General features: G+C 40.6%; 3 protein-coding genes across 5 annotated transcripts; 2 read left to right on the forward strand and 1 right to left on the reverse strand.

The window, feature by feature from the left end:
• Window positions 1-20: 20 nt before the first annotated feature.
• Window positions 21-5,343, forward strand: LOC105837122 (ecto-NOX disulfide-thiol exchanger 2). The gene is made up of 10 exons (XM_012681627.3): window positions 21-156; window positions 262-526; window positions 668-1,260; window positions 1,339-1,556; window positions 1,656-1,850; window positions 1,939-2,122; window positions 3,487-3,593; window positions 4,416-4,613; window positions 4,698-5,007; window positions 5,084-5,343. The coding sequence occupies exons 1-10, from the start codon at window positions 108-110 to the stop codon at window positions 5,299-5,301; spliced, it is 2,337 nt and encodes a 778-aa protein (XP_012537081.1). The 5' UTR covers window positions 21-107; the 3' UTR covers window positions 5,302-5,343.
• A 251-nt stretch (window positions 5,344-5,594) lies between these two features.
• On the forward strand, window positions 5,595-6,671 carry LOC105837132 (dnaJ homolog subfamily C member 24). The gene has a single exon (XM_012681649.3). The coding sequence runs from the start codon at window positions 5,988-5,990 to the stop codon at window positions 6,396-6,398; it is 411 nt and encodes a 136-aa protein (XP_012537103.1). The 5' UTR covers window positions 5,595-5,987; the 3' UTR covers window positions 6,399-6,671.
• Window positions 6,576-11,818, reverse strand: LOC105837130 (F-box/WD repeat-containing protein 7). 3 transcript variants are annotated; one of them, XM_012681647.3, is made up of 9 exons: window positions 11,746-11,818; window positions 10,647-10,897; window positions 10,219-10,454; window positions 10,044-10,146; window positions 9,284-9,802; window positions 8,776-9,183; window positions 8,356-8,671; window positions 8,110-8,264; window positions 6,576-7,599 (listed from the first exon to the last, which is right to left on the reverse strand). In XM_012681647.3, the coding sequence occupies exons 2-9, from the start codon at window positions 10,854-10,856 to the stop codon at window positions 7,549-7,551; spliced, it is 1,998 nt and encodes a 665-aa protein (XP_012537101.1). In that variant the 5' UTR covers window positions 10,857-10,897; window positions 11,746-11,818; the 3' UTR covers window positions 6,576-7,548. The 3 variants fall into 3 exon arrangements, with proteins under 3 accessions (XP_012537101.1, XP_012537099.1, XP_012537100.1); XM_012681645.3 differs by having other exon boundaries at window positions 11,443-11,790; XM_012681646.3 differs by having other exon boundaries at window positions 11,397-11,790.
• Between the last annotated feature and the right edge of the window lie 36 nt (window positions 11,819-11,854).

The raw sequence follows: 11,854 nt of genomic DNA on the forward strand, positions 1-11,854 counted from the left end.
GCCATCTCCGCAACTTCGACGCGACAACGAAGTATTTCGGAGCGGAGTGTTTACTTTCGTTGCCTCTCGTCTTCTGCGGACGGAACTCGGAGGTTATCTCGCGCGAGATGGCTTACAACTTCCCCGGGGTTCCGGCAACCGCTATGCCTCCCATGGGTGAGCGACAACTAATTCCTTTAATCGTTACTCCGTACGCCTCGAAATCGATTTTCCGAATTCCTGTGTCCTGATGACGTTTTCTCACCGATGTACAATTCACAGGCATGGGACCAATAGGTCCACTGGGCCCCATAGCCGGACCACAGAGCTTTATGGAACTGGCCGGTCAAGGTTTCCCACCGCTGCCACCACCGCCCATACCACTGCCTGGCATGAACGACTCGCCCTTGGAATTCAGTACGAATAAGAATCAGCCTCCGGTAGTGCGGGAAACGTCAGATGACAACAGTGACAGGCGAAGCGACAAGAATGACAACAGAAGGGATCGAGAGAATAGAGATAGCCGTGATACACGAGACAACAGAAGGTAAAACTCCAAATCATTGGTCCTATATGTATATTGAGACCTTATAGAAAGAATAACGAATCGCACGATCAACATTAATTACAGCTTTGTAAAATCTATCTGCTCAAATCTAGTTACAACTTGTGCATTATTTTATAAAAGGTCAAGGGGAGAGCGCAGCGACAGGCGCGACAGAGATCGGGACAGGCGGGAGGAGAGGAACGATCGAGATCGAAGAGACGATCGAAGAGTTGAAGAGAGAAATAATACAAATTCTTCTAAAAATAATAACAATCATGCGAACAATTCTAATAACAACGAACAAGTTTTGCCATCGACAAACACGAATAATACACCAAACATAGGTACACAGATGGAACCTACCGCTGGGGTCTGGGGAATGGGGGTTGGTTATCCCATGATGGGTATGGGTCCCATGGGACCGATGGCGCCTATGATGAGCGAAATGGCATTAGGTCCGCACATGAGTCACACGCACGGCTACAATCCGATGGGCATGGGCATGATGTCGCATGATGGCAGCATGATAGGTGCTCAGATACTGAACGCAGAGCAGATCATGACGGATGCGGCGCAAATAATGACCGCGAGCCTGCCGCCGCCGCCGATGACGCCTCAGGGTACCAAAGAGATCATACATTGTAAGAGTTGCGTATTGTTTCCACCAAATCCAAACGCTCCACCGCCTACTACACGAGAGAGGCCACCGGGATGTAGAACGATTTTTGTGGGAGGTAAGCATTGCATCTAATAATAAATAAGTTACTCTAAAGTGTCGATTTTTTTACATAATCGTTAAATTGCCTACACAGGATTGCCGGAAAACATTACCGAAGCTATAATACAGGAAATATTTGAACGATGTGGAGAGATAACTACTTTGCGTCTTTCTAAGAAGAATTTCTGTCACATACGATTTGTCTTGGAAGCTAGTGTCGATGCTGCGATCTACTTATCGGGCTACAGAGTAAGAATAGGATCCAGTGGAGAACCTGCAAATACCGGTAGACTCCATGTAGATTTCGCTCAGGTCTGTTATTTCTGAGAAATTAATTATCTAAAGATGTATAATGTAATAATTAATGTTTTATAGTCCAGTCTATATATATATAATTATTAATGATTTTAGGCTAGAGACGATCAATACGAGTGGGAATGTAGACAAAGGCAATTGCAAAGAGAACAACGTCACAGAGAAAGAGTGGAAAAAGAGAGACAAAGACCGCCATCAAGTCCGCCTCCGGTAGTGCATTATACGGACCATGAGGCATCGAATATCTGCGAAAAAATTAAACAAGACGACACGTTTATGAAAGCGGTACAAGTGAGTGTTATTTTTAATAAATGATACCTTATTTTCCCATTTATAATTACAGCAAGTAATTTCTTTATATCTCCGTACATGATTGCAGATTGTTGTCACATGGTTAGAACGAGGAGATTGCGTTAAACGTAACGCCAATATTTTCTACTCCATGATACAATCAACGAATTCTCATGTGCGACGGCTCTTATCGGAGAAGGCTGCTTATGAGGAGGAGCTGCAAAAGGCCAAAGAATTAATGAAAGGAAGAATGCAAGGACTTCTCATACAATGTATGTTTATATGCTTTCCTCTTTTTTTCTATCTCTAAGATAGCTCCATACTTCATACATATTTCGTGTGCGCAAAGAAAATCCGCATTGGCTGGTAAGTTCACTCTGGCATAAATAGGTCCAACAATCAATAGAGGAAATCTTTATTTGAATATAGTAAAGCGCAACAAAAATCTCGTGATTATCTCGTTCGTAATCTCAAAGTTAACAGCGGTACCGCTGCATTCTTCACACTGTGTGTATGACGAATCCTTGTGCCACATGTATTGAGTTCCGATAAAAAGCAGAGATTTTTCTTATTCCAGTTACGAAGGTACGTTACATGGTTACGTGATAATTAAGAATAATGATTCGTGTGACATTAAGGTACAACACAACCAATTATAATCAGGTACAAAGCCAATACGAATGTTAAGCTTGATCAATCTCGACGTATGATATCCCGAAAAATCGGCTTTTGCATATATCAAGTGATACGCTTGATGTAAAACCTTACTCTCGACACACACGACGAAGTACTTCTTTGTCTCGTCACTAACTTTAGCAACTTCTCAAATGTATCATGGCGAATTCGTGTATGAATTCTGTTTGTGGTCAAAGCACGATTGGAGACGACTTGGTAGGAAGGATCAGTCAGAGATAGTAGGCGAGGATAAGGTGGGTGAAAAAATCCTATCTTCTCGGACTTAGGATCCAACAAAATCGATGAACGAAGGCGATTTTGCAAATTCTATCTCATAGAGTCATAGTGTACTTGAAAGTTGCATGCTTGGAAATGCTAAGGAGTAAGGGTGATGGGCTGGGCATCCCTTGCTAAAAGATTATTTTGAACTGCACAAATTGAAACTTTTATATAACTCCTTTTATTAAATATTCATACTTGTATGTATTGCATAACATACGATGAACATGTTTCACGACGCACGAGATCGTACTCGCTGTTGTTCAAAATAGTCCTTAACAGAGGAAGTCCGCGGATTGCAAGTCTTCGGGGTTACATTATCCGCAGTATGGTGGAAAGGCGAACAATGAGAGCGGAATGTTTGGCGAAACCAACTTTACGTTAGATTAGATGCGCTACAACACACTCGGCACAATCTACGTGAGACTCCGTGAGACTCCGTAGCTGTACATACGTACGAAAAACACGCTCCGATTATTAAAGGAGGGATACCGAGATACCGTCGTTCTCCCGTCGAGGAATGTCACGATATAACAAAACACATTTAACATAACGAGTATGCGTAATGAGTACTAAAAGCATAGACGAAACTACCGAGCTTAGAGATTTCAAACAAAAGGTATACAACGGAGGATTTGTTGTGTTTTTTTGTATGCAACATGCGACCACATGTCATCAACAGTCAGTCAGATCGAACGAGTCTTTACTGCGGCCAGCCACAAGAAGGTCTGGGATCACTTCACTAAGGCGCAGCGGAAGAACATCGAAATGTGGAAGAAACAATCCTCGGTATGTATGTAACGCACTCTCACATGCTGGTAGTGTGTCTTCTAGCTCTGTATACTTCTTCTTTCTTTTGCGTAACTTAAAGCAATCTCAGAAATCTCTTCTCTGTCGCAATATGCTCCTCTGCGCGTTTGCACGATACCTTCAAAACACGCTCGTTTTGCAAATTCTATTTCTAAGGTACCACAGGTAAGTGACAATTGAGAAAAAAAATTAAATCGCCTGCTATAAAAAAAAAGAAATCGGTCAGACACACGCTTCTTCTCGTGCGTTACAATTCAATACTTTATCGTGGAATACCATGACAGTATGGCAGATATAAATCCTGTTGGCAACACGCACAATATTAAGTACAACATATGGAACAAAAGGTAATACGAGAGATTAGGATTTTCGGGTCGAAAGCAACTACAGACTATCCAGCATGGATTTGCCTCACTTTTTCAAACAGCGTTACTCGATATACAATACTCTTGTTATTTCTGTACTTCAGAGCTGCATCTGCTTCTTACGTTCAGGTAAGCCCAAATCATTCTGAAAAGATCAGCAAAAATCCTGGAAATACTTCCGTATTGAAAATTGAGACAAAATCGTATGCGATTTCGTTCCTAAACTCTGAATTACAGAAATTTACAGAAACTGTACATAAAAAAATCAGTACTGTACACCAATAAAAAAAAAACTAATAGAACCAGCCACGTTTAGGGATGTATTTAAATATCATTTAAACTCCAGATAGGAAATTACATACTTGCATGCATTTGTGTGAGAAAGCGACAATCATAGTTTGGAGCATTTGGTAATTTTCGCTATTCATAATGACAGGAAATAAAAGCGATACAACTGGAAGATAGCCTAATTGAAGGCGAGGGTGAAATGGATGTGTCAGATTCAGAAGAAGAGCCTCAACGTAAGAAAACGCGCAATCAATTGGATGGCAATCAAGAGGACGTCGAAAGACTGCAGAGTCTCAAAGAGGAAAATGACAGTCTGAGATGCCAGTTGGAAGCGTACAAGAACGAAGTGTGTATTAATATGAAATAATTTAATAAACGCTAGGATATAAATTTTCAAAAATCTTCTAGTTTACAAAATTTTTCATTATAGGTGGATCTTTTGAAATCAGAAACGAAAGCTGAGTTGGAAGCGAAGGAGAAGCAAATGAAAATGTTACAGCAAACGTTGAAAGGTATGCAGGAACAGTTGATGCAGTCGCGTAAGCAGCAAGCGCAGGATGATCAGAAGATTAAAGATTTGACCGTCAAGTTGAATGCCACGAAGAAAGAGGAGCCCAGAGAGAGTGAAATTATCACACTCGATAAAGACGACGATATTAGCGAGGAACCACGCACGCCGAAGCAACATATTCTCACCGCCAACTTCGTGCAAGTCACTCAGAAAGATGCCAAACTTATTGGTAACAAAAATTCCAGAAACAATTGGAAAATAACTTTAATCCTTTTAATATTACCTTGCTATATGATATGTTGCAGGTCTTATAGCGACGTTTCTACACATTCACCCGTTCGGTGCGAGCGTAGATTATTTATGGTCTTATCTGCAGAAAATGGAGCCGGGCATTAAACCAAACGAAGTTGAAGTTTTAATGCAACGTTTTCCACAGGTCTTCAAACAGGAATTGTTCGGCATTGGCGCGAATATGGAAAGACGTTGGCAGTTTTCAGGTTTTAACGTTTATCGTAATCATTGAATCTAGACAACTGAATGTAAAAAAAAAAATTATGAAAGTACACTTGTCTCGTTTCTTTTCTCTCTTTCTTTTTCGTTATTGTCCGCGAGTGTAATCGAAATGCGTAATAAGCGTATTAAAATGATTAAAAAAGTCGTTGTAAATTAATAAAATATCTTTACCAATTTTTAATTTTAACGGTGTAAACAAATATTTTACTTTACATATATAATTTCGATCCTCATCAGTTCTCATTTTGTTACATTAAAACTTATATGTAGTAAAAATGGTCAATCTTCTAAAGCATTGGATTAAATTATCGCTAATTTTATAATCGTTATATTAACTTATTAATTATTGCTGTTTTGTTCGCGTTCTTGTTAACAAGCTTTTATTTGAGCAAATTATTGATATTTAAAAAATTGCGGTATAGAATTGACGGCTACGCGCAGATCTATCTTAAAACTATAACTTCCCTAGCAGCTAAAATCGCTAGTAACTAGCGACATATACTTCATTCTGCAAAAAGCAGCACCAGCCACCACAGACTGCAGGTAGTGCAGGTGCGGACACTGCGGACAGTGCGGAGGCAGAGCAGAGTACAGTTTGTAGGTACCACGAGGTGTCGAGGTATTCTGTCAGTGCAGATAGATGTGTATAGAGGTTAACTACGAAAAGTAATACTCTAATCAGAGACATTCGTGAAGATGCGATTAAATTATTACACGGTGCTCGGGTGTAGCGAGAATTCCACTCAGGAGGAGATCAAGTGCGCTTACCATCGGCGCTTGCTACAGTTTCATCCCGATAAGAACGATACCGTAGATATCCAACAGTTTCACAACGTTAAAGAAGCTTGGCGGATACTCGGACATTCACAGTCCAGAAAGAAGTATGATGCGGCTTGCAAGCAGGAACAATTAGAAGAAGAGGATAGTCTAGTGTACGCACGTATCTCATCGAACGATCTTCAGGAATCCGCTGTCAAAGATCAGTTGTTTTATCGCTGCAGATGCGGCGAAAATTACTTCGTTCATCAAGAAGATCTTCAAAAAAGGAACATTGAGCTTCAAATAATGTGCGACGGCTGTACGCTTATTCTCATTGTCGAGACATAGCACATCGGCATTATAGCTTGTACAACAAATTATAATCTCTAATAATGGACTTTTTGAAAAAGCCTATAAAACGTGGTTCATTTTTATTTATTTAAGGAATTGTTTATGCAAACAAGATGCACCTCTGTGCAACAAGATTATAGTATGGTAATATGGCAAGATAACACCCACAGCTATATAGAAAGAGTCGAAATCGAACATTTATTTTGTACAAAATATGTTTCTTAGCACAAGAACATGTTTACAGTTTGTAATAAATTTAAAAAAAAAAAACAAAATCTAAAATATGCAGCAACATATTTTTTCTATTTCTTATAAAAAAATGATACAACAGGTAACACATTCTTATAATATAAACTATTGAGCAATATACAAATAAACATGACACCTAGTCTAACCTAGGTCCAATAATAAAGATGCATTTGCACAAATTGCATTATCCGATGTCATGCATAACATGATTCAGTAGAATCCATATAAAAATCGTCAGTGACAATGATTCAATGTTTCTAAGTCTTTGATTTGCACTAAACGTGAAGATCTGGCTAATACAAATATTCTCCGTTTAGCAAGTTCACTCAATATTGGTAAAATTAACATGCTTAATCATCAAAAACAAAGACTAATTGTTCTGTTCTGTGTAAACTTGTATTTACCCATTGTTTTGTAAATCTGTATTGCACGCAAATAAGTGCGCTACATTTGTATATTGCACCAAAATGGAGTGAAACATGCAACTTTTGAAGGAGTAGTGTTTTATCACAACAAGAAAAAATTATTAATCAAATATTTTTTTGTTAGAAAAATTTTGCTATATAATTGCCGAAAAAAACCACCTTCTCCTTATAAACGTCAATCATAAAAATATTGGTTTGAAAACGTTTATAAAAATATTTGTTTTTAACCAGATCGATATTTATATAGGCAAATAAAGTTTGAAATTACATAATCGCGCGAGAAATGTTAAAGCTAAAGTTTAAAAAACTTAGTTTGGCGAATCTCAGCTAATAAGTTACACAAACGTGGCAATATATAACAAATGTTTGAAATTTCTTGTAAAAAGATCTGTATGATGCGAATGACGTGTCGTCGACAGTTTGCTCCAGGAGGTATGAGATTCTTCAATTAATGTCATTTTGCTTCGCAGTTTTCAGTACGTCTCAGTCGCCTCGTTTTCGTCTGCCACCGTTGACAAATGCTCCTAAATGCCCACATAACAAACCTGTTTTACTTACAATGAATCTCATTAGGGATGTTTACTACTTTTGCATAGTCGATGATTCCACTGAATCATTATAACAGCGAAAATTCAGAAGTACACTGATAAGCTCCTCATTTTCTCCCCCTCCCCTTCCCTTCCTTCCCGTAAGTTTATAAGTTTTATAAATTTTACGTTTGTACACCACAACAACGCGCGTGCGCTCCGACAAAACGATATAATTTCTCGACGGGCACTTTAATCCTGGAGATCATTCATTACATTTCTCATTCCCTTCGCCCCTCCCCTCCCCTCCCCTCCCTTCCCTGCAAAAACTGCCCGATTTTTACAGCGCGTACACAGTCTTATCACAATCACACCATGTAATACATAAATCATTGTACAGCGTAGATTAGGTTTTTTTTTTAAAGACTACTTAATTGAGAAAATATGTACAGAAGTCGTACAAAGGGGGCGACTGGGTCCAAGTGATGGAGTGGCTCACTATTTTACCTCAACGTCGAAATCGAGGACAAGCAGTTTCGTCTCCTCGGTACCGTTACGACTACCTACTGCACACACTAGTTTCGTATCACTCGCTCGAATTCGCCACACAACACCGCCGCTACCCCCACTTTCCAGAGAAACTAGATTCCTAATGAAATCACCTGTGAACACAACACAAGTTGTTCTTGACGATCGATGTACATTCCGATGAGAAATTCGAAACAAGTGGCGATAAGGAAAAAATATACAAACCAGTCTTAACATCCCAGAGTTTTACCGTACCATCGTCAGAAGACGTAATTACAAAATGGCTATTGAACTGAAGGCAAGTAACCGCCGATTGATGTTTGTTCGGACCGGAGAGAGTTTGAAGGCAGTGACCGCTAACAATGTCCCATACTTTGACGGTGGAATCAGCATTGCCTGATACTAAAATATTATTGCGCAACTCCATTCCCGAGGTGAGAGACTGATGGCCCATCAGAGTATGTCTACAAGCACCTGTTTCTACTTCCCACACTCTTATACTCGTGTCCAATGATCCGCTAACAACGTGCACACCGTCGAACTAACGAGGGAAAACAGCAAACGAACACGTGTCAATACCAGCAAAGAGATAATCAAAAGCAAACGTTTCATCGAGTAAAGCGCACGAATATAGAGCACACTTACCTGGAGGGAATAAACGCGGTTAGTATGTCCTTGTAAGGTATGAAGGCACTCCTCACGTTCTGGGTTCCAAACTTTGACCATATAGTCGTAGGCACCACTAACCACCAACTTTCCATCATATTGCACACATCTGACTGCCGCTAGATGTCCCACGAGCACATGTAAGCACTCCCCCGTGTCCACCTGCCACACTCTCAGTGTCGCGTCTCTACTACCACTGACAACCTTGTTACCATGCAGATGCATACACCTAACCGTCGACGTATGACCGTATAATGTATGAATACAATGACCAGTCTCCGCGTTCCACACTTTTAAAGTACGGTCCGTACTACCACTGATTACGATTGTACCCGACATCTGCGAAGACCACACGCCCCCAGTGTGACCAACCAATGTCCGTAAACACTGAAACATTAAGCAAAAAACACGAGAATGGAAACATAATCTCCTCTCAGTCACTCAGCTAAATTCCATATCTTTACGTAATTTTTGTAATTCAGCTTACCTTGCCAGTAACAGCGGACCATACTTTGAGAGTATTGTCATCCGAACCACTAACTATCCGGTTTCCGGAGAACTGAAGGCATGTAATAACATGATCGTCGTGGCCTTTTAACACTTTCGGCGGGCGAATCGGCTTCGTTCTCCAATTCATTTTAATATTGTGTTGCCGCATGTAGGCCTGCTTCCACGGCGACGAGTTATGACTGCTGCTTCGACAGTTCTTTCGTTTTGGCGGTGGTAGATCCTTCAAGTCCTCTATACCAGCTGCCTTGCACTTCTCTTTCCAGAGAAGATTGTCGTCGGCTAGGAATCGCCAGTTCCGACAGGTTTGAGCCGCTCTCAGAAGATCCTTTGGCTCCAGAAAGGCTAATACCGATAATGCCAACTCCTTTGGTAGCAACGATATGAAATCGCGTTGAAACTGCGGCTCTATTACCTGCATCATGTGACGCACTTGCGTGGGCTCACATCTCTCTATTAATTCGTCTATTGCCAACATCCTTTCCGCATTTGACCATCTCTGTAAAAAGATCACCATTTTCACTTGCTTTTTAAAAAGATCTATTAAATATAAATAATTTTATCATATATATCTTTTCTACATAACTTTTATTTAAAATTTTGAAACAATAGTAAAAAATATTAAAGAAATTTTATATAGATACATAATATATATATATATATATATATATATATATATATATATCTTTTAATATTTTTTGCTATTGTTTCAATATTTTAAATAAAAGTTGTGTAGATACCTGAAATTGCAAAAGCCAACTGCTCATTTCAGGGGGAGGATTGTCCTTGGTAGGAATGACACATCTCACATGTTTACCTTTATCATCTAACTTTCTTGCAGTCCTAAAGCAGAAGAAAACCATTTAATTAAAATCCATATACATTTTTTATGTAATAAAAGAGTGCAGTGCTCACATTGTATGAGACTTTTCTTCTGGATTAAGTTTTTTACAGGGTAAAAAACACTCTGTTTCAATCTTTCGCTTTCTCTGAGGTTGAGTCGCATCAGATGGCACACAATTATGCGATACTGGACTCTGAACTTGTTCAGACAAAACCACTTGAGACTGTGACACAGGTGATTGACAATTGTTGCAGCTCTCAACTTCTGCCGTACCTTCGGTATCGCAAAACAATCCACTGTCGCTAATCTGATAACATGGCAAAGTGTTTATTACAAAGATGTCATTAAACCTTGTATGTGTGACTATGAGTAGAATAAGAAGAAATAAAATCACATTCCATCTTATTTACAAAAAGGTCGAATTTGTTACACTTGTCATTTTAGTTTATGTTCCAAGGAAATTAAAATACAAATGCAAATAAGACCAGTGCTGACTTACCTCACTTTCCCCTTCACTACTCTCCTCCTCACCCTCCTCTTCATCATCTCCATAGTCCTCAAATTCTTCATCTTGTGGTAACACTGAATGCATAGGATCCAAGGAACTTGGTCCTGGAACTCCTTCAATACCCTCAATTGGACTAGGACTGGCACCGCCTAGCTTATTATTGTCAGATATATTGTTGGAGGATGGAGGAGGGATAGACATTACTATACGTAGTATTATGTATATGGGTATAGTAACTGTACCTAAACAACACAAAAGCCAACCGTTAGCATAATTGCTGTACAAATCATTGTGCGATATCTTTTATTTCGTCTATGTTTCTTTCGTATACAAGTGGATTATAATTTCACCGAATCTAACGGGAAACACAGCGTGTAGCCATCTCGTTGTATCGCGAGAAATCGCGCAGAATACCGAGACTGTTAAGAAAAACAAAACAAAAAAAAGGAGGGGAAAGAGAATAAGATTCGCGGACTAAGATCCGTCGAACGGCTGCCGATTGTCACTGCCACTGCGAGGATCTCACCTAACCTTGGATCGCTCACGCAGTAGATACGCGGCTGCGACTCGTGGGCTAGCATAACTTAAAGTATCGCGCTCGGACAGCGATAAAACGACAACGACGAGCCGGCAGCCACACCCCGCGTATCCACGGGAACGATGCGACGCGGATTCGCGACAAGCTGCGTGCGACACAAGGGACCTACGAGAAGCTGCGTAAAACGAGGGAGGGGTCTATACTTAGGACGATCGCAGTTCCCGGTCGTCAGCCTTTCTCAGTCTCGACCTTGACGATGATCCCCAGATGCGACGGGGACTGCGAAGAATCCGATGTGCCTGCGTGTCGGTGATGTCGGCGACGACGTGACGCCTCTATCAAAGGAGCATGGCATTCATCTCCCTCGCGTGCGATGGGGGCGATCTTTAGGTTAGAAACACGGGCGATACGCGACAATGCGAAGGGGCAGGAGAGAATGAGCGTGAATCTAGAGCAGCGCGAACGTCGAGAGGAAGGCAAGCGATGGACGTAAACACGGCGAACGGGGTGAATCCATCGGACAGCCTTCTGGCGGCTCTACTAGCTTTTTACCTCCACACTGCTCCAAACCTCCCGACTCCTACGATTCGCACACGTTCACACGTCGACAGGTACATACGCGCACGTACGCGGCATCAAGGCGCGTGCACACGCGAGCGTA

This window comes from Monomorium pharaonis, chromosome 7 (genome assembly GCF_013373865.1).
Source record: "Monomorium pharaonis isolate MP-MQ-018 chromosome 7, ASM1337386v2, whole genome shotgun sequence".
Lineage (NCBI taxonomy): Eukaryota > Metazoa > Arthropoda > Insecta > Hymenoptera > Formicidae > Monomorium > Monomorium pharaonis.

Excerpts from the sequence above, each read along its gene's own strand:
- LOC105837122 (XM_012681627.3), top strand. The coding sequence starts at position 108 with ATGGCTTACAACTTCCCCGGGGTTCCGGCAACCGCTATGCCTCCCATG. Across the intron at positions 1,851-1,938 it reads CGTTTATGAAAGCGGTACAA|ATTGTTGTCACATGGTTAGA; the intron begins GTGAGTGTTATT and ends ACATGATTGCAG. Across the intron at positions 5,008-5,083 it reads GAAAGATGCCAAACTTATTG|GTCTTATAGCGACGTTTCTA; the intron begins GTAACAAAAATT and ends GATATGTTGCAG.
- LOC105837132 (XM_012681649.3), top strand. The coding sequence starts at position 5,988 with ATGCGATTAAATTATTACACGGTGCTCGGGTGTAGCGAGAATTCCACT.
- LOC105837130 (XM_012681645.3), bottom strand. The coding sequence starts at position 11,548 with ATGCCATGCTCCTTTGATAGAGGCGTCACGTCGTCGCCGACATCACCG. Across the intron at positions 10,898-11,442 it reads ATCTGGGGATCATCGTCAAG|GTACAGTTACTATACCCATA; the intron begins GTCGAGACTGAG and ends TGTGTTGTTTAG. Across the intron at positions 8,265-8,355 it reads ACTCTGGGATGTTAAGACTG|GTGATTTCATTAGGAATCTA; the intron begins GTTTGTATATTT and ends TTGTGTTCACAG.